Below are 26,497 nucleotides of genomic sequence, written 5' to 3' on the forward strand. Positions count from 1 at the left end.
TATAAAGGAACACACTCACTCAGAGTATTGTGCTATTGAGCGGTAATGGTTGACGGATATCTTGGACGTCTTGGTGTTTGGCCATGGCCGATATCACAGGGAAAGTGAAAGGTTCCTCATTAAAGTGTCTAAGTCTGCTGATACTGTGGAACAATTACATCTAAGCGCCGGTTGATGAGTCAAGTCACCCGAACTGGAGCTCTCTCATTACTGGCCATCACTGCACTTCCTCTGTCCCTTCGCAGACCACACACACTGCATTAACCACTAGCCAGTGTGTGATAATGAACACAGTGCTGGCCGATTACAATGGGCAAATGGGAAGAAATGGATGAGTGTGCGTAGGTCCAGAAGAAGCCATTTAGAAGTGTGAAGGGTTGTAATATGCTCATGTGTGTTTGTGTGAGATGGAATGAATGGAGTTTATGAGTGCATTAAAATGAATGTTTGGAATGTGCACTGCCTAATGCATACTAATATTTAAAATAGTAGGTGAAATGGTGCACAGAATGCTTCAGTGAGTAGGATGTTTCATTGTTCTTACATGATTTCACAAAACTGTATGTGAGAGTGTCCAAAATTCCTTTTTTGTCACACCTGCTAATGGAATTTGAAACACACGTACTAATAAATATTTCTTACAGGCCATAAACTTTTCCCCCCCATTATTTTACATTTATAATAATAACAATACATGTTCTTAATTTTTTTTTATTCTGCATAGATTCTAGGTCATTTCTTGTTCAGGGTAGTTAGGATGCTCTAGGTTATTTCCAGGGTGTTTTTGGTGGTTGCTTAAGTGTTCTGGGTGGTTGCTTAGGCAATCTGCATAGTAGCTAGGTAATTTTTTGGATGTTCAGGGTAGTTAGGGTTTTCTAAGTTGTTTTCAGGGTATTTTGATGGTTGCTTGAGTGTTCTGGGTAGTTGATAATGCATTCTGCATAGTTGCTAGTCATTTCGTGGATGTTCAGGGTAGTTATGGTGTTTTAGGTTGTTTCCACGGTATTTTGATGGTTGCTTGAGTGTTCTGCGTGGTTGCTAAGGCATTCTGCAGAGTTGCTAGGACATTTCTTCAATGTTCAGGGCAGTTGGGGTGTTCTAGGTTGCTTCCAGGGTGTTTTGGTGGTTGCTAGAGTGTTCTGGGTGGTTGTTAGGGCATTGTGGGTGGTTGCTAAGACATTCTGAGTAGTTGCTAGGTAATTTCTTGGATGTTCAGGGTAGTTAGGTCATTGCAAGGGTATTTTTTGCTGGTTACTAGAGGGGTTTTGGGTGGTTACTGGGGCATTCTGGGTGGTTCCTATGGTATTCTTGGCTGTTTCTGTGGTGTTCTGGGTGGTTGCTAGTGTACTCTAGTTCAGTTGAATATTCAGTATGTGCGGAATCATCGCTAGTATGAGTTCAGGGCAGTTGGGGTGCTCTAAGTTATTTCCAGGGTATTTTGATGGTTGCTTGAGTGTTCTGGGTGGTTGCTAATGCATTCTGCAGAGTTGCTAGGACATTTCTTCAATGTTCAGGGCAGTTGGGGTGTTCTAGGTTGCTTCCAGGGTGTTTTGGTGGTTGCTAGAGTGTTCTGGGTGGTTGTTAGGGCATTGTGGGTGGTTGCTAAGGCATTCTGAGTAGTTGCTAGGTAATTTCTTGGATGTTCAGGGTAGTTAGGTCATTGCAAGGGTATTTTTTGCTGGTTACTAGAGGGGTTTTGGGTGGTTACTGGGGCATTCTGGGTGGTTCCTATGGTATTCTTGGCTGTTTCTGTGGTGTTCTGGGTGGTTGCTAGTGTACTCTAGTTCAGTTGAATATTCAGTATGTGCGGAATCATCGCTAGTATGCATGCCAGTATGCCATTTCAAACATACCCATAGTTCACACAGTATGTATGCACACGCAGAAGCTTTTGAAGAGCAAAGAGGCCACAGAATCAGTAAATGGAAGTTGATACAAAGGCAGACGTCCAACTTGAAGCATCACTGCCTGCCGCCGAGGGGTAATCGGCAGCTCAGCCACAATTACACCCGCTCCAGTGGCTCCCTACATACGCTTATTTTTAGATTAGTGTGGTGAGATGGATGGAGCGGGAGGAGAGATTGTGGAAGTGTGCATTCAGACGAGCTGGGGAAAAAAGTGATGATAATTGTGTTGTGTAAAACAAATCCCCTTGTAAGTTGAGGCAGCGTGACGGTGAATCTTAAAATGGAGTGCAGCGGCAGGCGTTTAACTCCGTAACAGAGCTCTATCCTCTTCTCAAATGATTCCGTGCTGAAATAATAAAGGAATGGCCTTAGGAGGTGTATTATATCATGTTCACAGAAAGAAATTCTCTGAGACCGGCTGAAGTAAGAGTAAAGCAGTGTGTTTGACTTGCTTTGTAGTTCCAGGATGATGGAAAACTTTTAATATGAACTAGTGGAACTCACTTTGCTAGGTTTTTAGTAGGGCTGCACGATATTGGAAAAAACTCACATTGCCATATTTTATTTTTCTGCGATTTATATATTGCGATATGAAAAAAAAATCACCACATGACTTTAATAGTTTATTTGGAAAAAAACAAATCAATGATTGGGGTGATTTTGTAGGCGAGTAAATCAGCATAGGAAATAAACAAATTACAAGCATGGATAAATAGGCCTAACAGAACAAAGATACAAATAAAATAAGCAGTGCTTTATATTTTTCAGGTAAGTCTAACAGTATTCAGGTACAGAAATGTAATAATCAAATGTAAAATAACACTGCATAGTCTTCACTGTATAAATTAAATCTAATAAATCTGTGTTAAAGCTACAAAAGTGATTTTTCTTTGTGTTTTGTTGTTTGATTAACATTCATAACACAGAAAGCCTCAGGAACATTAAACTGCTGTAAACCGATATACTGTTACTGTAACGGGGCTGACAAGACGTGAGACATGTGGATCCATCTGCAGGCTTTATTTAAGAGACGTGGTAAACAGGCAGGGTCAAAACACTGGCAAACAGGTATATAGCGGGCAAAACACAAGAATAGTCACAGGGCTAGCATAGGTCACGATCAGCAGACAGAATCACAGGGGCGAGACGAGAGGGAGAAATCCAAGAAAACAGGCAAAGATCAAAAACCGCAAAAACAGGCAAGGCAAGGCAAAACAAGGAAAACACGGAGACTCGGAAAGGGGTACAGGCTAAACAATACTCAGCAGAGAAATGTGGTTAGAGTGGGTGTTATATAGTGAATGAGGTAATTGGAAACAGCTGTGTGCAATGAGTGCAATCGGGGCAGTGTGCAAATTGTGCAAAGAATGATGGGAAATGTAGTCCGGGCTGCTATGCAACAGTTTGTGTAGTGCGAGAGTCAATGTAATGGAAAGGGTGACATCTGGTGGTGAATAAACGGAAGTCCATGAACCGAATTCGTGACAGTTACACATCCATTTTGTTTCTTAATTGTTTCCCTTCACCTAAGCCATACGTAACTGTGTTTACAAGGATACTTGCAGAGCACAGTATTTCAGGAACAAATAGATGCAGAAGTGAACAGAAATCAGTGTTCACGTGCATCTGCGTGGCTCTCACCATGTCTACACCGGACGCGAGCGGCGCGGCATGACAAAATACAATGAACCCATTATAATCAGTGATGCTGTCTTCACTGGATGTGGCGTGGCACGACAAATCCCTGACAGTAAACTGATGCCGCGTTCTATTTATGATGTACTGACACAAAGTTCAAATGATTGGCAACGGTCGCTCCAGTGTAGACAGACTTTGGGGCCGTTCTTCAGTGATGCTGTCTTCACTGGATGTGGCGTGGCACGACAAATCCCCGACAGTAAACTGATGCTGCGTTCTATTTATGACGTACTGACACAAAGTTCAAATGATTGGCAACGGTCGCTCCAGTGTAGACAGACTTTGGGGCCGTTCTTATGTCACGCCTAAAACTTGAGGGAAAATGCCAGTCGCGCCGCTTTCTCCTTCTTTCCAAAGCGCTCAGGAGCTTGCGCTCTCGAGGCGTCTGCCATTGCTAAGCAACCATGACCTGCTCTCTCGTCGACGACGCGGAAGTGTCAACAAAGGATAAACGGATTTCCAGCACTGAAAATCGCGTGCAGTAGCTCTGCTACTAAATGTATTTAAAATGGGTATCTCTGTAAAATGGGTTGCATCCGGTGTAGACACTGTGCTTGTGTGTGAGCAAAGAAAACAATCAGTATAAATATAACGATCAGTAGCCTATACTAAACATCGCACATCCTGCGATGTGACTATTGCGGAAGCACACATCGCGATATCGATGCTGAAACGATATATCGTGCAGCCCTAGTTTTTAGGCTGTACTAGGAAGTTGCCAGGGTGGTTCATGTCCATTTCTTTGGTGCTCTGGGTGGTTGCTAGGGTGTTCCTGCTAGCCGATTGTTACTAGAGTGTTCTGGGGGGTTGCAAGGACAATCTGAGGAGTTGCTAGGCTGTCCTAGAACATTTCTTTAATGTACAGAGTTATTGTTAGGGTGTTGAAGTTTATTGCAAGGGTATATTTGGAAGTTGCTAGAGTGTTCTGTGTGGTTACCTGGGCATTCTGGGTGGTTCCTAGGGTATTCTAGAGTGTTTTTTATAGTGTTTTGAATTGTTGCTAAGGTGCTCTAGGTCTTTGCAATGGTTTTCTGATTGGTTGTTATGCATTCATGGTGATTACTAACATGTTCTAGGTTATAACTAAGGCATCCTGAGTAGTTGCTATTGTGTCCTAGGTAGTTGTTAGGGTATTCTAGGAGGCTGCTAGTAGGCCTGGGCGATAAAACGGTATCGATATTTATCGATGGTACACCTTCTTCAATATCGATAGAAAAAATGTTCGATATAGTGCATGTGCTATGAGTGACGCAGACAGCACACACAAACACGAACACATGCTGAAATGAGTGCTGTGCCTGCCTGTGATGAGGAGATTGTGAATAAAGACTGAATATTAGTCGAATTTAAAATAAACATTTGCATTTGAATGTTAGGTGTGCATCAGGGAGCATCATCAGTGGCGCGTGAGATGAGGTGATGATGTTGGCCTAAGTAACGTTGTTGCATTTTAATGTTTTGTTAGTCTAGTCCACGAGATGTGCCGCTGCTGTGTTATGCATTCAAAATATTAGAGAAATATAGAAGCTCAATGTGGAGAAGATCTTGAATGGGTTAAAACCGAAACCAAGCCATTCACACAGAACGCATATTCAGCGCATTTTTAGACGGACAAATAGGACTGCTGCACTCACGTCTCACACAAGAGATGTAGCCATGCAAAGTTAAAACAGTTTAAACTTTTAGAAAACACGTCACAAATTTGTGGAGGTTTATTCCTTTTTACTGTGTCTCATATGTTTTTTTAATGCAGTCTGTGTGAATGGCGCTTCGGCTCTTTGGATTAAGCAATGCATAAATACATTATGCTGTTTTGTTCATAATTGTTTATGCAATTTACGAAATTATATTTGATTTTATGAGTTAATTTAGATGTAATGCATGTTTTTATAGAGTTACTTGCTAAATGCGCTGCATTATTTTGCTCATTGTGCCCTCCTGTGGCCTCGGGAGACAATTAGACCTACACAATAAAGACCTATTTAATCTGCATATAAAACATTAGAAATTAGATATAAAAATTTTTGTGTGTTTGATTGTTAAAACAAAAAATATTTGTTGTTTGTCTCAATAAATTGTGTTAATTATAAATACAGTGGTTAAATAAAAAAAACTGTTTTATTGCTTTTTGTTTTAAAAAAAGGTTATAAAATGTCAATAATTATCGATCCCGTATGATATGAAACATTATATCATTGATACATTTTTTTAGCTATATCGCCCAGCCCTAGCTGCTAGTATGTTCTGGGTTGTAATGTATTCTGGTGGTTACTAGAGTGTCCTGGATAGTTACTAGATCCTATGGGGTGGTTACTTACATGTTCTAGGTTGTTACTATGGCGTTCTGGGTAACTCCTAGGGTTTTCTGATTGGTTGATAGGGTGTTCTAGGTAGTTACTAGAGCATTTTGGGTGGTTGCTGGGATGTTCTAAATAATTGCTAGAGTACTGTAGGCTGTTTCTATGGTGTTCTATGTAATTTCCAAGGTATTCTGGGTGGTTAATAAGACATTTTGGGTGGTTGCTAGATATTTATTTATTGGTCCACTTCAAAACAACCCACCAACATTATACTGTGCATAGTAAGTATGGTGCTCAAGTAATAGCGTCTTCATTAGCATACTTATGTGAAGTATTTCTGGGGTTTGTTCAAATCACTAACCCTAAATATGTGCAACAGTGACAGTGATTTTGGCCAAAAGAAGCACAAGGTAAGGCTTGGCAGAAAGGTTAATCCCACTGAGTGCTCTATTGTTACGTCTGTCCGGTCTCCTGTAATCCTCAATTTCCCGCTGCCCCCATCCACCTGGAACGCCAAGCTTTGATCAATATCGCTGGATAAATTCAGTAAGCCGCTCCATCTTCTGTGCCACTATCCTCGCCAATCACGACGACAGCATGAGAGTTTTCTTATGTAGGGAAGGATCAGTTTGCCGTTGCTAGATTAATAACAGAATAATCTACCATCACTGATTGCACACTGCCTTATTTACTTGTATTATGCTGATCTGCAGGGACAACATGCTTGCGGTGATCCTCCGAGAGCTTTAACTACCTTTGCCGTACAGGGAATGATGTTTGCAACCGGGAGCAGAGATTTGAAGACGATGGATGTCGTATCTTACCGACAGCTCTCACATGCACAACACAAAACACTCAGTGTCTTGGGTTTGCAGAGAGAAGTGGTATTTTCCTTCTCTTGATGTCTCCTTAAATAAAAGAACAGAGCTGTCTGGATGCTCGCTGCACAAGCCGTTGCTGAATCTGGCTCATTATATTCTCTGAAAATATTGCTTCCAGAGGCTTTGCCCTCCTCTGCTCTCACTTCCCTTCATGATGGGCGAATCAAAAGGGGGGGGGGGGGGGGGGGTTGTGTATAGAAACGGGATGCGGCAAACTTAGGTCCGTGAAGGGTGCACTTGTGTCTGACCTCCACGCAAACGATCCCCTCATCAGCCGCAATAGCGGCTCACTTGCTGTAATGAAGGGCTGTGATGAGGAAGATGATAGCGAAGTTGTAGAAAAGAAGTTTGGCTAATCAATGGCTGGAATTTAAGCTCCAAATGAAAGGTTAAATGTGCAGATCCCAAGCAAACAAAAATAGAAACATCTTATTAGTGATGGTTGCAAGATTTCTATGAACTCAAAGTATCAGGGGAGTAACAGCTTTTGGGAGAGAATCTTTGTGTTTTAAGAGTTCCGTTTCACGCTGCAGTGGAAAGGAAATAATTGTAGCCAGCAGTGTAAAACAACAATTTAAAGTAGCATTGGCAGTGGACTAAATTAACTATGCTGTTTTTTTTTTTTGGCCTTTCACCAATCAGTTGAGTCATGCATGTAATTAATATTTACAAGCAAAGCTGATAACACTGATAATCAGTTTTCAGATTCAGAGATTAAATAGTCCCAGCAATTGTAATACAGATGAATGATACCTGGAAACGTGTTTTTCACTTGGACAGTAAGCAACTACCTGCTCAGCTAACAGGGAACCTTCTCAGAACTTAAGCTAATGTTCTGTCAAAAATTATCTCAATATTATGAACAAATGTTCTACCAGTAACATTAATACAACATTTGTTCAAAGCCATCTGGTCTCAAAATGTAAGCACTTTATTTAAACGCTCTTTTATTCGGAAACATCTTATTTTAACATTTTTTAAAGATGAATGATGAGTATTTACTGAAATGCTGAAATGTTGGTTAGATTTCAAATGTAATTGGTTCACAAAAAAGTCAATATTTGCATCCTCTTTAATATATGAGACTTTATAACTGGTTTGTACATTTTGGCTTGTGTTTAAAGCACCCTGTTTGTTTTTGGGTGGCTGAACTTTGCATGAAGTGTGCATGAAGACATTAGACGTTTAGATTACTAGCCTAGTGTTAATTTTTAGTCTGTTATATATTTGAGTTGTGAGATGTACTTGGTTCGTTATGTTTCAGGGCCCCGGGATAGAGTTCCTGAGCCATTTATCTGTTTAAGCCTACTGCTTTTCTTAAGCAATTAATCACCTAAAGCACAGGTTTGTGTGGTTTCATTCTCATAATGAAACATCAAGTCTGTTTTGCAGTTCTCAGCTCCAGTGTCTATTTACAGCATTCTAAGTAGTTTATCAGGTTTGAAATGTAAAGTCACCCAGTTAAAGGGGTCATATGATGCTTTTTTAAAGATCATTATTTTGTGTATTTGGTGTAACAGAATATGTTGACATGCTTTAATGTTCAAAAAACACATTATTTTTTAAATACTGTACATTATTGTAAGTCCTCTATGCCCCGCCTCTCTCAAACGCTTCGTTTTTTACAAAGTCCCTCCTTCCGACAAGCGCAGTCTGCTCTGATTGGCCAGCTGACCCAGTGCATTGTGATTGGCCGAACACTGCAAGCACTCGTCGGAAATGTAACGCCCCTTACCATAATCGTGAGCTTCATCTTTCAAAATAAATGTAAAGACAGTAAATAATGTCATTAGTTTTACCATCAGTTCAAGCCCGAAAGGGGAACAGACACAGTAATGATGCAGTACACAAGCCGCGGTTAAGACCGCTGACTCCACTGTGATGTGACGCTGTCTCTCTCTCTCGCTCTTGCTCTCACACACACACGCGCGCGCACGCACACACACACACACACACACACAATGCGCAAAACTCTGCATTTGAACAGTCAATAGCAAATACTTAAACTAATAACAAAACAGTAGCTGATTCAGAAGCGCCAGATTGTCATAGCAAAGTCAGAATTACCTCCTCTCCTAGGTTCACGAAACGGTCGTCCATAAAATGCATTGCTGTTCTGTTGTAAGTAATCTTAAAGATTCCTAAATGCATCTACTTTCGGAAGGCCAAATAAAGTGCTTTTGCTTTTGCACTGAAACACACAGCGTCTCCCTGACATGCTGCTTCAACACTAACTGCGGTTACTGAAACCACGCCTTGTTTCTTTGCGTGCACCTTTGGGCGCATTATGCAAATCTTCCCACATAGTGACCTAGATATGTGGGGGCGTGTTAGAATGAGCAGTTTTAGGGGGGCGTGGCAGAGTCTTAACTTTGATAAAGAATATCTCTTTGGTTTTGAGACTTTAGTCTTTGCAACTTCAGGGATCTTATCTATGCACAATCAGCTTGTAACACTCCAAAGAGAAAGGAAAAGTTGAAATCGCATCATATGACCCCTTTAAATGGTGTGAGGTTCTTAAAGATTGTAGTTTTAGGTTTATATGTGATCAGTCTGATAAGAAAATGGATTTATTTGTGGGATTCATTTTTTTCTCACCTCAGACATCAGGCTCAAATTGTAATTCATGTTTCCAAGAATGAGAATAGGAAACAAATAATTTCTTGAATTGTGTTGTCACAGGGTATTTGCTGTCTCATCTAAAACCTACATGTCCTTGCATGTTTTTCTGAAACTAGGGCATCTGCAATTTAAGATGATGGGACGAAAGTGTCCTTATCTATTTCTGAAACTACTAATAAGACACTTTCCAAAGATTAAGGGTGTGTAAAAACGTTCAAACTTCACTTTTTGAAATGCTTAGTGTGAATGAATTTAAATGGATAATTCACCCCAAAATTTTAAACAACTTGAAAGAGAGTGAATAACAGAATTTTCAATTTTGGGAGAACTAAATGTTAGGTGCTGACATTTCTGTTCTTCATTGAGCCTTTAAATGAAACTCAGTAAGCTGATCCAAGCATGTCTATTAGGTTGTGAGATTGTATCAGTTCACCTGAACTGTAGTGATTTGATTCCAGGAATTTTGCTGACAAATAATTGTTATTAATAACTGTATCTACAGCTGTTAGCAATATGATGCAAGAACACGTTGATTTTCAAATCTATTTGGTAAGATGTGATTGCAAAAGTGTATTGTAATGCTGCATTACTCTTTAGAGTGAACTGTGCTGCTATTCAATATGTGCAACAAAAGGGACAGGTTTTTCGGATCGGATGTTTTAGGTATTTGGATTATGAAAAATGGACACAAGATGCGCTTTGAATCATAATCGATTTATGCTAGATAAAAGGATCATCAGGTTTCATAATGAAACTATTTATGTTAAGTTAGGGAAATTTCAGACTTTTCAACTCTATTCTATATATTCAATAACTTCCCTAAATTTTCGATGTGCAAGGTTGGTTATTGCACTCATAAAACTTTTATCAGCGATGAAGGCCTCAGGGTTTTCAGTAAAAGTGTTTTTGCACTCAAATTTTTAATGTGAATCTGAGTTAATTTTACATTTTTGGTTCATTAAGTTGAACTGAAATTGGTTTTCTAGACGCAATGTGCATTTTTAGCATATTATGCGGTTGCTAGGTGGTTGCAAGGCTTTTGTGGCAGTTTTAGCATGTTGCAATGTGGTTGCTAGAGTGTTGTGTGCATTTTGCAGTATGTAAGATAGTTACTAGGGTGTTCTGAGTGTTTTAGCATGTTGCTAGGTAGTTATTATGGTGGTTTTGATGTGAATCTGAGTTCAGTTGACATTTTTGGTTCATAAATTTATCAGAAAGCGGTTTTCCGAATGCAGGTCCAAATTCAAGTTTGAGCCAGGCAACCAAATCACTATCATTGGTAAAGGTAGAAGGATGGAGAGGTGTAGAGGTATTTTTTAAGATGCTCACCTCATTGAAAGTTGATGAATTTTATTACCTTTCCATCTTCTTACTTCCTCACAAGGTTACCGTGATTTTTGAGCCTACAGCGAGAAGCTGCATGTATTATTTACACCTATGTGACACCTGATGCTGAACGCTATCCTGCACCGTAGCTGTTTGTGTGGAGCTTTGAGAAATTCACATGTGTAGGTACCAGACGCCTCGCCCTCTTTAATTCACCTGTTGGAAATTCGAACTTTGAATTTTGCATCATCTTAAAGGGGTCATATGACGTTGCTAAAAAATAACATTATTTTGTGTATATGGTGTAATGAAATGTGTTTATGCCGTTTAAGGTTCAAAAAACACATTATTTTCCACATACTGTACATTATTGTTTCTCCTCTATGCCCCGCCTTTCTGAAACGCGTCGATTTTTACAAAGCTCATCGGTCTAAAAAGCGAGGTGTGCTCTGATTGGCCAGCTATCCAGTGCGTTGTGATTGGCCCGAATTCCTGAAGCGTGTGACTGAAATGTTACGTCCCTTACCATACTGTGATGCCGTGTCCCGGCGCGACGAGACAAAACCAATAAAACCCATTATAAACGAGGCATTTGTTGCATCCAGTGGGGACATAATTACTGATTATAATTACTTATACTGTCTTTTTACGCGTTGCATTGCGCCACGTAAACATAAAACCATGTCTGCATTTGTGATCGGAGAGACGACAAACAAAAAGCGCTACTCTACTCTGCTCAAAACTCGCGTCTGAATCGTCAGTGGCAAATCCTTTAAACATGATAACGTACTTACAAGCTGTGGGTCAGCATTATTTGTCAGCATCATAGACTGTATAGGGTCAGCATGCGTGCCGAAGGGGAAACAGGGGAACTGAATTCACCGGAACACCGGCATTGTAGACTACTCTCCCTGGAAACAGTCCTCATCCTCCGTAAAATGCATTGCACACATCCGAATATTTGGTTTGAACTGTTCTGGAACAGTGTTGTAAATACAACTTAACCACTGATTTCTAGTTGTGCCCTCTTTTGGAAGACCAAACAAAGTAGTTTCACTTTCACAATGAAACACACGGCGGCAACAATACTACAGCGAGAATCAAAGTTACGCCTTCTTTCTTTGCGTGAACATTTGGGCGGTGTTATGCAAATCTTCCCACACAGTGACGTAGACATGTGGGGGCGTGTTTAAACGAGGCATTTTAGGAGGGCGTGGACAAGTCTTAACTTTTATAAAGAATATCTCTTTGGGTTTGAAACTTTAGTCTTTGCAACTTTAGGGATTTTATCTATTCACAAACAGCTTGTAACACTCCAAAGAGAAAGGAAAACTTGAAATCGCATCATATGACCCCTTTAATCTCTAGATACGGATTGGCTCCCTCCTTCCGTTTGAATGTGAAGAAAAATGTGTAACAATGACAATTTTGTTGCTATTTTACTGACTAAAATATAAGTCTGATCATTTAAAAATCTGTCATATCCTGTTTTGCAGGAAGTGCAGGCACTCCGGTGGTCTTCAATCAGAACGGAGATGCGCCAGGGCGATATGACATCTTCCAGTATCAGATTACCAACAAATCGACAGCTGAGTACAAAGTGATCGGCCAGTGGACAAACAAACTGCATCTTAATGTGAGTGGAAAGCATTTTCTGGTCTTCATGACGAAATCCATCCATGCATTCATGCATCCATCCAGAGTATAACAAAGTATGCATGCTCGAATCAGATACATTCAAGCATAAATGTTTGTAGGAAATCTTATCTTTGCTGATGATGCATGTGACATGAATACTCTTGGGGCTTCATTAGTCAACGGGATGGAAGATAAGCTTGTAATGTTTTATGCCTGGCTGCGAAACAAAATTAATGGAGCCAGAAACGAGCCGTGTTTTCATTGCCAAAAGCTCTCGCAGCACTGTGGAGATTGAAGCTGTAGTTTTCTGATACGTGACGGAGAATCACAGCTCCTCTGGGCTTTGTGTCTGTGCAGGTGAGTGGGAGGGGAAGTGGTCACTTAGCAGAACTGTGATCCAGCCCCCTGTAGTTCTTTAAATCTCGCTTCTTAACTCAGGTATCAAACCCTTCACTTAAGCGCTTAAACAGATCAGCGCTGGATGTGTTACTGAGTGCTGGTGATTTGCATGCAGCTCATTAAGGGCGACTCACTCCGGAAAAACGACTTTCGTTAGCTTGAAAGGATTATTCAAGAACAAGGTTAACGTTTCATTTTCGGAAAATAATTTTTACAATCAATACACACTGTTTTGCAATTTTGCTGTTTACTGAAAGAGGCATGCAGGTCACTTTAAAGGGGTCTGTTTACTTACTGAAACTACTAATAAATAGTGGAGTCAAAATTAGCGCGTTAACGCAGACGATAAATTTTTTCAGTTTAACGCGTTAAAAATATTTAACGCAATTAATGCAGGGGCGGGGCTAGGGTTGGCCACCCCACTCATAACTGCTGCTTCTGTCACTTTTTCTCTTGAGAAGAAGTGCATTTATTCAGTCGCAGAACGACACAGATACGCGCTCCACTTAATTTCAGTGCCAGGTGCGAGTCAAGCGAGCGCGGAAACGGTACTGTGCTCGCAGTGCATGCTCTTCAATTTAAAAGTATATTTAAAAACTTTAATGTTAGTTGGGATTAATCGCGATTAATTTCAGAAAAATGTGTGATTAATTTGTTATTTTTTTTTATCTATTGACAGCACTACTAATAAAACATTCAATATGTAAATTGCAGAAGCAGTTATATTCTTTCCACTCAGATGTAAAAGATTGAGAGTGTGTAAAATGAAATGCAATTAAATAAATACGAGTGGTGTGTCTTGGCAATTTCTAGATGTTATGGGTGTTTTAAGCATGTTGTAGCCTGGTTGCTAGGGTGTCCTGGGCCTTTTTAACATGTTGCAGTGCAGTTGCCAGGGTGTTATATTATTATGCAGTTGCTAGATGTTTGTTCTGGGTGTTGCTGGGGGCTTGCGAGAGTGGTCTGGGTGTTTTTATTAGTGTGTTGCTATGTAGTTACTAGGGTGTTCTGGGCATTTTGACATGTTGCCATGGAGTTTCTAAGCGATTGCTAAGATTCTCTGGGCAGTTTTAAGTGTTGTGTGCTAGGTGGTTGCTAGGTGATGTTTCTGGGTAGGGCTGTGCAAATTCAATTATCTAACCATTAAAATTTCATTTCGTTTACAAAACAAGTAGAATATGGATCAATCGAATGCGATTTTCATGCGCATCTCGTCAGAAAAGCCGGTTCTGTGATTAGTAGTAAATCTCCAGCACGTGCGCTCAGATGGAGCGGCATTTACTACACAGAGCCGTAGTTCATTGACAAGCTATGCAAAATCGCGTTCAAAATCACAGGTGATTCATTGCCGATTTTGAACGCGATATTGCGTAGCTTATCAGTGATCTATGGCTCTGTGTAGTAAATGTAGTAAAAACCCTTCTCACTCCCCATTACTGTGTCTTCAGGATGAATAAAACCAAATTAAACTGCTTAATTGTGAATGGTCAGTGTGGCTTTTGTTTCAGACAGAATGGGAAGAATCAAATAAAGGGATTTGGTCTTTCAATTATTCTTAAATACCCTTCATACCCTTTTATGTGATAAGTCAACTTCTGTTCATTTGCAAATGTTGTCTTTTTTAATTTTAATAGGTCCCTTATTTTTTTGCTTCTCTAATTAAAGCCAATCTGTTTTTGCCAGGCATAATTTGTCTCAAGCATGAATAATTCATTCACGGCCATCTCTTTGCAGCAGGCGACATAAGTATAGAGCTGTCCTTATTTGTCCTATGGATTGGTCTGGCAAAATAGTTTTTTACGTGCAATTAAATTTCTTGCATAATACATTGCAGTCACTTCTTAAACTCGGGTTTGTCGTTATTTATTTCATCTCAAATGCCTCTGGCACAAGTTTGTCCCAAAATATATCTGCCATCAAAGTTGCACCCGGGAGCCAAACTGAAGCTGCTCTTAAAAGAGCAGCGTTGGCTTCTTATTTTCCACAGCTTTCAGGCGCTAAGGGGTAATAAAGTGATTTCTTCTGCTGACAGAAGTATGACACAACAAATATGACACAACCTACATCCCATGTGGGTAATGAGACTTGCTTTGAATGCACAGTTTCAAATGTAACAGTAAGCCTCTGGTCTTCATCTCTGACAGGGCTTTTTTCATAATGCTTTGCAAGTGGATGCCATACGCTAGCGGAAAGGCGACCTTTTTAGTGTGTTGCTAGTGTGTTCTGGGTGGTTGCAAATAAAGAGAGCTTAGTCCCGAATCTCTAAAACTTTGTTGCCTACTTAACTGGTGAAAATCATAAGTAAGATTGCTTAGAAAAGTAAATGTACATCTCTCCTCGACAAGTCACACAGTTTCAGGTATTTGATTGCTATGAGTAATATTGATGTGTGTAAATTGTTAGCGCTGATTCTGACAGCATTTGAACCTCAAAAATGTTTGAAAAAAAGCACAAGAGGATCAACGCCTGCTTCTACTGTTCGCGCATGTAGTGTTAATAAAGAGAGAACGAGAGAGAGAGGCAAACGCAGGTCTACGCAGAAACCAAATGATAAAGATGCTCCGAATACAACAAGATGCTGTCCAGTGCCAAGTTTTGGAAACACAGTCTTTGAGATTATTTAACTTTATTTTTAATGATTTAAGATCCAGACCACGTCAGTAAGAACTTGGTCCTTTGTTCACTTTATTTTACCGCGGATTCATTTACAAACAAGGCACAATTCAACTTGGGATTTTCAGAAATATTGAAACTAAAAGACGATGCTGTGCCGACTATATTGGATCCGACAATCATGTCACACCACATAAGTGTGAGTAACTGTTTTCATTACGTGGTCACTATTGTTTTGTCTGTTATTACAGTTCGTTTGATATGTGCTGAGTATTTATGCGTTTCTGACCTAAATCACAGCAGCGTCCGTCTATGAGGAATGTATGCTGTCAAACATACACAACTATTAGCCAATCATAGCAGTAGGCATTTACTTCCGAGTCTACAGTCCGCCAAGTACGCACTTCTTGGCGTGTTCACCCCACCGTGTAAATAGAGTTTACATATACTTGCTCCGCAAACATGGAATACAGCGATAGATAGACGCTGAAGTCCAGGGTTCTCCATCCCCCAGTTGTTAAATGATGTCATTGTCAGTTAGCTTACATTACTTCAGAGTTCTCAGTGGCGATGCGAATGCAACAGGAAAAAAGGTCCTAGGGGAAAATTAAGTTCTCGGCAGACCACCCTGGGAGTTCCTATAACTACCCAGTACGTAAACCCTTAAGGCGATAGTGGCACGGAGCCCAAACTCCATCAGGTGACAGAAAAGGAAGTAAAGAAAAAAAACCTTGGGAGAAACCATGCTCAGTTGGAGGAAAAGTTCTCCACTGGTCTAAGTGAACAAACACTATGTGATATTGACATGGGTCCCAGTTGGCCTCAGTAATATAACATTACACCCCTGGTCTCTGTATTTGACAGGATTTTTTTGTTATCCTTTTCAGGTGGATGCCATGCGCTGGCGGACTGGCGACCCTACGCTTCCAGTCTCGGTGTGTAGTGTGCCTTGCCAGATGGGTGAAAGGAAGAAGATCGTAAAGGGTGTACCTTGTTGCTGGCATTGTGAGCGATGCGAAGGCTACCACTTCCAAGCCAGTGTATTCAGTTGTGAGTTGTGTCCATACGAGCAGCGCCCAGACCGTAATCGCACCGGTTGCATCCCCATTCCAATCATCAAACTCGAATGGCACTCTGCTTGGGCAGCCATACCAGTGTTTGTTGCAGTTCTTGGAATCCTGGCTACAAGTTTTGTGGTGGTCACTTTCGTCCGCTACAATGACACACCAATTGTCCGCGCATCCGGCCGAGAGATGAGCTACGTGCTTCTGACTGGGATTTTTTTGTGCTACGCCATCACCTTCTTGATGATCGCAACACCAAGTTTGGCCATCTGCTCTTTCCGAAGGGTGTTCCTGGGTTTGGGCATGTGCTTCAGCTATGCTGCTCTCCTAACAAAGACCAACCGCATCCACCGCATCTTTGAGCAAGGCAAGAAGTCGGTGGCTGCACCACGCTTCATCAGCCCTGCTTCTCAGCTGGTCATCACCTTCAGCCTGATCTCGGTGCAGCTTCTCGGTGTGTTTGTGTGGTTTGCCGTCGATCCGCCGCACACAGTGGTGGACTACGGTGAGCAGCGTACATCCAACCCGGAGAAGGCTCGTGGGGTTCTCAAGTGTGACATCTCAGACCTGTCACTCATCTGTTCGCTGGGCTACAGCATCCTTTTGATGGTAACATGCACTGTTTATGCCATCAAGACCCGCGGCGTGCCAGAGACCTTCAACGAGGCCAAGCCAATTGGATTTACTATGTACACTACCTGCATCATTTGGCTAGCTTTTATACCTATCTTCTTTGGCACCGCACAATCGGCAGAAAGGGTAAGTGAGATTTACGAAACCTGTAGCTAAATGCACTGGTATTCTCAATGTCTATGCAAGTAATTGCTTTTTATATTGAATACAGCAAGTGTATCTTCGCTCTTCTCTGGCTTCTGGTAGGAATTAGCATAAGTGACAGCATTTCACTTATGGAATTATTTTATTATTTTTTTTATGTACATACATTTATGTACATAGGGGGTGTGATTATTTAAATTATTTTATATCCCTTTTTTTGTATTAATAATTGCACTAAATTAACATGTTAAACTGAAGAGAAAAAAAAGCACAAACAAAAAGTTTTCTCCAAAGAATTTAAGTATAACTTTTCTTTACAGCTTGGTCATTGGCTAGATACCATGCATTCCTGTTTGCATTAGGAATAGGATGTGGTGCTGCACTGTGAATGTTTGTTTATGTGCATGTGAGCTATAGATGGCAGAATATTGCTGTGGGCTACAGATAATAACATCACCTGCTGGTTACCCTTTCACCTGACCCAGCAGGTGAAAACCTCCAGAACATTTCACATGTTAAAAGGCTAACCTAAAAAAGCCAAAGCCAAGGTTTCACGTACTCTCAGACTGATGGATATAGCTTCAGGTGCACTGTAGGATACAGACAAAAGAGTCAGAGGTGATCAGGTGATCAGATGGGTGGCAATATTGATCAGACAGTGTACAACTCAGGAAGCATCTCTGAAATATCTGAAGCTTGAGTGAGCAGGACTTGCATGAGTCTGGATAGTTAGATATGAAGGAAAATCCAGTCATTATTTACTCACCCTCATGTTTATCCAAACCTGTATGCTGTTATTCCACTGAAAAAATAATTGCATAAGTTTGGAACAACATGTCGTGTAAACAATGACACAGTATTCATCTCTGGACGAATTAATTATTTAAAATAGAGGCAAATGTGGTTTTGAAGCCCTAGAAGTATAATATCTATGCAAACAAGTTGTTCAGTAGTCTTTTGAATGCTAAAACTCTAGTGTTTGATTTCCTTTCACAGTGGTATACGATAAAAGCTCATTACCACATTGCTCTTTAGTCACATTAGCCTCTCACTGTGACTGCTACGCATTGCGCTAGCCAAGAGAGACAATTATGGATATACCAATTATTCCTTACACTAACAAGCTTATTTATATTCTAATTTAACACTAGAACTGTTGGATAGATGGTGTTCTATTAACACAGACCCCAACCCATCGCATTACTCAGGAAAGCAATGACATGAATCATTTGATAAGAAAAAAGGCATCTTATTGAAAAGAATGAGCAGTTCTCATTGTCACGAATAACAAAACATGGCCTTAAGTCTGCATTTATTGAACTATTGTCTGATTGGCAACCACACCAAGCGAAAGGACTTCATAATTGGTTTGTAATGAAAAAATTACTAGCCTTGAATTAATATCATTACAAAGAGTCAATGTTGTATCAACTGCAGCATTTGTGAAATTAACCACAGTAGAAGTAGTTCAAATCTCACCGCCTATAAAATATGCTTCCATTATCAAGAATGTGCTTTGGTTTATGCTTCAAAAATCAGTTTGTGTGGATTTTGATTGCAGCAACTATTACCTCTCCATTTCACACTAACATAAAGATATCAAGGCTGATATGATCTACCTTCCTGCATTTGAGAATGGTATCACCCCAAAAACCAATACGTGCACTTTGACATTTCCAATGCAGAGACTCTGCAGAATCATAAAGAGTCAATAAAGTGCTGCATGAACAGCGGGCAATGTGCTCACGGCTCCTCAGGAAATCAATGCCTTCCAAAGGTGACTGGTTAAGATAATCACTCCACATATCTGTAGAATCAAATTACGGGTCTTTCATAAATCACTGGCAGATAATTTTATTGGGTTTTGTTAAGTTCACTGTGTGAACCGATCTCTATTCGGGAACCCCATGTGTTTCTCATATAATTGTAATGCATGCTAAATTGATTTAAGTTTGGGATATTTCGATTTGTTTGAAGTGAAGGTTATTTGATTTTGAAGTTATTGAAGCAAATGAGCTACAATTTACATTAACACATAGAGATGCAACTTTTCCCATACTGGGTTGTTTTTTGTCATTGCAAATGAATTGTTTGATTTGTTTACAGAGACTATGTAAGTTTGTTTACAGAGTTTTATTTATTTATTAAGTCAAATTGATCTAAGCTTGGGTTATTTGGATTTTTTTAAGTCAAGTTTACTTTGTATTGATGAATTTGAAGCCTCTGTAGAACAACATGATGGCTGTTAGCCAAAATGTACATTACTAACAGTCATGGAGGTAATTGTAGATATTTTTTAAGGTTGCTTTTGCATGTTACCACAGCATGTACAGTAAACGCACGTCTCAAAGCGGATCAAGTGGTGTGAAATACATTGATATGCACAGTAATATTACAAAATGATCTGAAACATGGCAAAAGTTCTTAGTAAGCGCACTTCTGTTATGATTCATCATATGACCTGATCTACATTCAGAAGCCCAATGTGTTTCTCATATAATGAAAATGCATAATACATTTATTTAAGCTTGGGCTATTTAGATTTTTCCAAGGTCAAGTTTATTGTATTAATTGAAGTGAGTGAGTCTCTCTAGAACCATATAATGGCTGTTAGCCAAAATTTACATTATTAGCAGTAATGGAGATGTCTTTTTCCCCTCATCCAGCGTTGCTTGTTTGTAATTGTAAATGATTTGTTTGAGGTCGGCTCTGCATGCTGCCACAGCGTGTAAATGCACGTTTCAAGCAGATCAGTGGGTGAAATACATTGATATGCACAGTAATATTACAACATTATCTGAAACGTGGCAAAGTTCTTAGTAACCGCGCTTCTGTTATGGTAATCCTCTCGTGGGTGTAAGTATATTCTCGCTGGAGCGTGAAATTCTACTATTTTTTTCTGTTATGAATGACGTTATGCAGATTTAAGTTTGCATAAGGAATATTTTGCCTGAAATAAGACAAGCAACTTGCACCTCCAGCGCAGTAATTTCAATTACTCTATCCCAGACACCGTACCTACACTGGATCTTTATGTGACATTTCAATGTTTTTGTTTCACTTTAGTGTCATTCCTTGAAGTTAATTCCTTGAAGGCCAGCTTAGTTTTTAATTAGTTCTGCCACCTTTGTTCTTCAAGCTCTTGTGAATCAAAGACTAAGTGTTTGGTGGTGTTTTATTCATAAAACGATTTCATTTACTATCTATTGTCCATATTTAACGCCATATTTGTCATTTCGGTGACATAGGAAATAATATTCAGCTTTTTTAAGTCCTGTAAAAAGAAATTCCACCTTATTTGAACCCTTGAAATATGCTAGCTAAGGCTGTTGCTTCTTATTTGTAATATGTCATATCTGTTCGGGACACACACAGACCTCAATCACGCTGTTTCTCCTGCTGTGCAGGATCATGCTGTTCAGAGTGGAATTCGTATTACCTCAGAATAGATAAGCTTTAGTTACATTTGCCCTGCTAATATCATCATACATGAAGGCGAACCTGCCTCAAAAGGCACTGGTCATAATTCATCCTCCCCGGCAGCTTCTCAGTAGATGATATTCCTGCCGGTCGAGAGAGTGACCCCCCAAGTCCTTAGTGTGCCACGCGCTGTGCTATTAATCATGGGAAATCTGTGTGAGCAAGGGAAAATCACTTCTGCTGCCATGACTTAACGTGCTAAAACTAATGCAGCTGAGAGAAGACTCCATACAGAAGAGGAATAGAAGCTTAGCTCAAAGTAGATTCACAACAGCAAACAATAAGCCGAGGATTAGGTCAGCTGCAGTCATACAAACAACACATTAGTTTGAAAAGTGATTGGCTCTGCTTGTATGAATGATTTCTTTATTGCATTTGCTTGCTTTTTCTTTCACAGTCACTAGAAATGTTCTACAGTGCACCACCAAAATGTCTTTCAGTGGCCATTTTTGCAGTGTACAATATGGAAGTAGATATGCACAATATGGAAGTAGATATGCTGCATATACAGTGGGTGCGGAAAGTATTCAGACCCCCTTAAATTTTTCACTCTTTGTTATATTGCAGCCATTTGCTAAAATCATTGAAGTTAATTTTTTTCCTCATTAATGTACACACAGCACCCCATATTGACAGAAAAACACAGAATTGTTGACATTTTTGCAGATTTATTAAAAAAGAAAAACTGAAATATCACATGGTCCTAAGTATTCAGACCCTTTGCACAGTATTTAGTAGAAGTACCTTTTTGATCTAATACAGCCATGAGTCTTTTTGGGAAAGATGCAACAAGTTTTTCACACCTGGATTTGGGGATCCTCTGCCATTCCTCCTTGCAGATCCTCTCCAGTTCTGTCAGGTTGGATGGTAAACGTTGGTGGACAGCCATTTTTAGGTCTCTCCAGAGATGTTCAATTGGGTTTAAGTCAGGGCTCTGGCTGGGCCATTCAAGAACAACCACAGAGTTGTTGTGAAGCCACTCCTTCATTATTTTAGCTGTGTGCTTAAGGTCATTGTCTTGTTGGAAGGTAAACCTTCAGCCCAGTCGGAGGTCCTGAGCACTCTGGAGAAGGATATCCCTGTACTTGGCCGCATTCATCTTTCCCTCAATTGCAACCAGTCGTCCTGTCCCTGCAGCTGAAAAACACCCCCGAGGATCCCCAAATCCAGGTGTGAAAAACTTGTTGCATCTTTCCCAAAAAGACTCATGGCTGTATTAGATCAAAAGGGTGCTTCTACTAAATACTGAGCAAAGGGTCTGAATACTTAGGACCATGTGATATTTCAGTTTTTCTTTTTTAATAAATCTGCAAAAATGTCAACAATTCTGTGTTTTTCTGTCAATATGGGGTGCTGTGTGTACATTGAGGAAAAAAAATTAACTTCAATGATTTTAGCAAATGGCTGCAATATAACAAAGAGTGAAAAATTTAAGGGGGTCTGAATACTTTACCCGTACCCACTGTAACAAAGAGTGAAAAATTTAAGGGGGTCTGAATACTTTCCGTAACCACTGTATATGCAGATATATATTATTCTTTTTTTTTATGTATAAAAACATATATTGGTAACACTTTACAAGAAGGCTGCATTTATTATAAATTATTTTAATTAATTATTATTTAGGGTCTCATTTATTAACATGTATAATTGAATAAATATATTTTATTTATTACTCATTATCAAATACTCATTACAAATATTTCACTGTGTTTGTATATTATGTGCAAATAATCTTTCTGGATTAATTTCCAAGTGAAACTGACTATTCAACAAGAAAAATAAATGTAGCTTTAATTCATTAGATCATGAAAAGTGTGTGTTGCATGCCCGACTGGCACCAGGTGTTTGCAGGGTTTGAAAAATATTAAGAATGTTGATGTCAGCTGCAAGTCGTTACAGCAGTATATCAGGTTGTTCGATTTTGATAAAAGTTTATAAACACTTACATTTTTTTTATTTTTATAATGTGCTTCTATGAATTGTTCGCAGTAAAACAATGAATGCTTTTGAAGGTTTCCATAGTTTTCTCATTAAAACACAACCAAATCACATGAAAAGCTGTCAAAGGCATCCAGAAATAATTGAAGCTTTAAGAAGCAAGGTTTAAAAACAGCCACTGAAATGTGTTGGCAGCGCACAGGAAATCATTGCTAAAGTGAAAGTTTCTGTATAACTCTCATTCCCACTCAAACACACACACACAGTTTTCACATCACACATTAAAACACATTGATTTTTTTTTCTTGCAGTCAATTAGCCAAATGAATGTTTATTGAACAGGAAAAATGACACTCAGCCATTGAGCCATTGGAGCAGTGATGCTGATCATGGCAGGATGTCAGGCTTATAACAGCATTAAAGATGCTGTCTGTGTTAAAGAAATCTGTCTGACAGCATTCAGCAGTTCGACAGCTGTCATAAATATCAGGACGCTGAAGGGATTTCCTTTGGATATTGTGTCACTCAAGAGTGGAGAATCATTCAGACATGCCCTCATATTTTTGAGTGGATTTTGAAAATATTTGTATTGCCAATTAAGTTGCATGATCATATACAACATTCAAATATGTGGGGCCGGTAAGATTTTTAAATGTTTTTGAAAGTTTCCTATGCTCCCCAAGACTACATTTATTTAATCAAAAATACCATAAAAACAGAAATTTTGAGAGGGAAAAAATACAATTCATGATAACTGTTTTCAATTTGAATATATTTTAAAAATATAATTTATTTCTGTGATGCAAAGCTGAATTTTCAGCATCATTGCTCAAGTCTTCAGTGTCACATGATCCTTCAGAAATCATTCTAATATGCTGATTTAAGAAACATTTCATATTATCAATGTTGAAAACTATATGAAATAGTTTAAGAAATATAAGACCATTTCTCACAATATCAAATCAATTTGTGTTATACATTTTCATTTTCATTTCGCAACTTATAAAGCATTCAAATTTGCATGCAATTTACATATTAAGACTACTGTTGGAAATGGCAAATGTAAATTATATAATTTAATTTTCATTTTACTTTTGCACCAAACTTTGCATGTATGGGTAATGGAAAATGTAAATTTAAATGCAGAAATACAATGCCATTTTGAATATCGCGTTGCCATTTTGAATATTGCATTGCCATTTTGCATATTGCATTTTAAATTGAATTTCGCTACCTATATGCTTCCATAGAAAACAGTTGTGCTGTGTAATGTTTTGGTGGAAACTGATACATTTTTTATTTTATTTATTTATTTATTTTTTAACTGTGTGTGTGTGTGTGTATCCAGTATAACTGCAGAAATAGAGAAAATTGTCAAAATGCATCATTGCTTGCCACGTTTGCATCTGGTAAGGAGCCAGAGATTTTAGGATAAGTTTTAACTGACATAAATTTACATATAAGATGTTATCACTTTACTGAATTGTGCTTGTTCATGGCACAGTCTTACACTTATGTAGAAAACTACTAAATTGTAAAAAAAAAAAAAAAAAAAAAAAAAAAAAAAAAAGGGGGTTTAAAATAAAAAAAAAAAAAAAAAAAAATGGGGTTTTCCCATCCTAATCTAATCTCTAAATCTTTGGGTTGAGAATTCTGTGATCAAAGACCAATAAATTCACTGTAGGGTTTTCACACATTTCCTCTTTCTGTGTAATCATTTTGTGACAACCACGTACGATTTGATGAATAACACATTCAAGTTGTTTCTTTAGAGTATGTGCTCATATTTGACAGGGGGTAAATGTGCACAGACCGACAGCAATATCTCTGACCATTACCTGGGCGGTCAGCATTTAGGTTTAGCGTCTGTTGAGTAGTTGCGTTAGGTAGTTAGCACTCTGCCATTGGCATACGTGTGGCTAATCCTGCTTGATTAATTGTTGTTTAACTTCATGCGGTGTGATTGGGTGAACAGATGGATGTCAGCCTCACTTCCATCACTCTGATAACACATCTGAACAGGAGTGTCAGCTGCTAATCGCTGCTATGAGCCTGTGCATAACCCTAGTGAGTGTCCGCTGCTGTCTACAACTAACTTCTGAAGATGCATTAATACTTGATGAGATTAAATCACTGAAGATTAATGAGTCATTGTAATGTTTGGTTACTCGACTAACAGGTCACAGTTAAAGGAATAGTTCAAATTAAAAGATTTACTCACCCCAAGACCATCCAAGATGTAGATGAGGTTGTTTCTTCATCAGATTTGGAGAAATGTAGCATTCCATCACTTGCTCTGCAGTGAATGGGTGCCGTCAGAATGAGAGTCCAAACAGCTGATAAAGACATCACAATAATCCACAAGTTATCCACACCACTCCAGTCAATCAATTAACATTCACATAACAGCCACATAAAAGTATATAGCAAATTTTTTAATAGATATTTTTACTTGCATAATATTCTCTTCCACTAAAAAAACAAGTTGATGTTAAATGGGTCATGAATGCAATTTCATATTGATTTAAAAGTTTTAAGCGGTGGTTGAACTTTCCTGTGAAGTTAATTTCTTCCGACAAAGATTCACAAACAGTTTAGAGAGCTTTTCCACTCTGATGCAAATCTGTTATGAACATTAATTCCACATCATGTCAGACTTTTTCTCTTAAATTTGATTTAATTCAGTGCTGCGTTTTTCAGAGTTGGCCTCTAGTTTGACTTTAGTGACATAACTGAGTAAGAAAAAAGTTGCCGGTTTTAATTTATTCAAATGAATGACTGCAGGAAATCTCACACACCTGTTTATGTGACTAGATGTTGTAAAGGTGCCGTGTTTTTTTTTTTTTTTCATGCGGTGTTAAAAGTATGAATCTACTACAGCTGCTGAGAAAACATTCAGCTGAAAATATTTCAGAAATATTTCTTGTACCTGTGCATGCCATGAGCTGCTCACACAAAGTTAACTTGGTTGCCTTCGGACAGCTGTGTCACACAATGTTTGTGTTTCAGAAAAGCATGAATTTGTAACACATATGTGCGCGTGTGCAGTTAAAATAAAGGTTCTACTGCTTCGAGATACATGAGTTTATCAGTTATGCAGATTTAATGCACTAGGGTTTTAACAATATCGAGACCCACTCGGAGCGAGAACGAGGTGTGGTGGAGAGGACCCGGGAGAGAGGGGTTACATTGGTGCCGTGACCCGGATGGGAGTGAGGTTTAGGGGGGTGAGTGTAACGGAGGCCAGCGGTAGGTGCTGTGCAGGTAAACCTCACTCCCCTGATCTCAAGAGACTCTGTTTTTGAATGAATTTTACATTTCCTATCCCAAACTCCCCGTTTGCCCACCCTCCAACACGTACGCATGGGGTTGTGCTCTCTGGCGCAGAAAATAACATGTGCCGTCACCTGAGAAATAGCCTTTACAAACCTGTTCAAATGAGTTCTGTGAGTCGCAGGCTTTGGAAACGGAGAACTATTAGAAATCCAGGCTGATAGTCTGCTGGCTGCTTCTGTACGAGGATTCTTCAAAACTAATTAAGAGTGACACGGAGGCTTCATGAAACACCAGGGGAATTGGCAGGCAGAGAAATGACTGACACCGTGCAGGTCGTTTCTGGAGACACAACATGAGCTCTGTGTATGCGTGGCTTTGCTATCGGATCATGCGGCAACAGTAATTCAGATTTTATTTGCAATCCGTCGTTCTATTTGGGTGGGCGAAAAGGAAACAGATCAGCAGTAAAGCAACAAGACCTCCTCACTAATGACTATAACACACAAGCTCTGATCCAAAAGCTAGAGAGACGCTTATCCTGATGTCATTTTTAAGAAAATGTAACATTTTTTATA

At 39.3% G+C, this 26,497-nt stretch overlaps 1 protein-coding gene across 1 annotated transcript in view; it reads left to right on the forward strand.

The window, feature by feature from the left end:
* The window catches only part of grm8a (glutamate receptor, metabotropic 8a), a 194,804-nt gene that overhangs the window by 163,290 nt on the left and 5,017 nt on the right, over nucleotides 1-26,497 (forward strand). Inside the window, exons 8-9 of the mRNA XM_016270430.1 lie at nucleotides 12,231-12,370; nucleotides 16,272-17,207. Of these exons, the coding sequence (XP_016125916.1) occupies nucleotides 12,231-12,370; nucleotides 16,272-17,207 (1,076 nt within the window). The remainder of the gene's footprint in view (nucleotides 1-12,230; nucleotides 12,371-16,271; nucleotides 17,208-26,497) is intronic.

Source organism: Sinocyclocheilus grahami, unplaced genomic scaffold (assembly GCF_001515645.1).
Source record: "Sinocyclocheilus grahami isolate Dianchi unplaced genomic scaffold, SAMN03320097.WGS_v1.1 scaffold56.1, whole genome shotgun sequence".
NCBI classification, from domain to species: domain Eukaryota; kingdom Metazoa; phylum Chordata; class Actinopteri; order Cypriniformes; family Cyprinidae; genus Sinocyclocheilus; species Sinocyclocheilus grahami.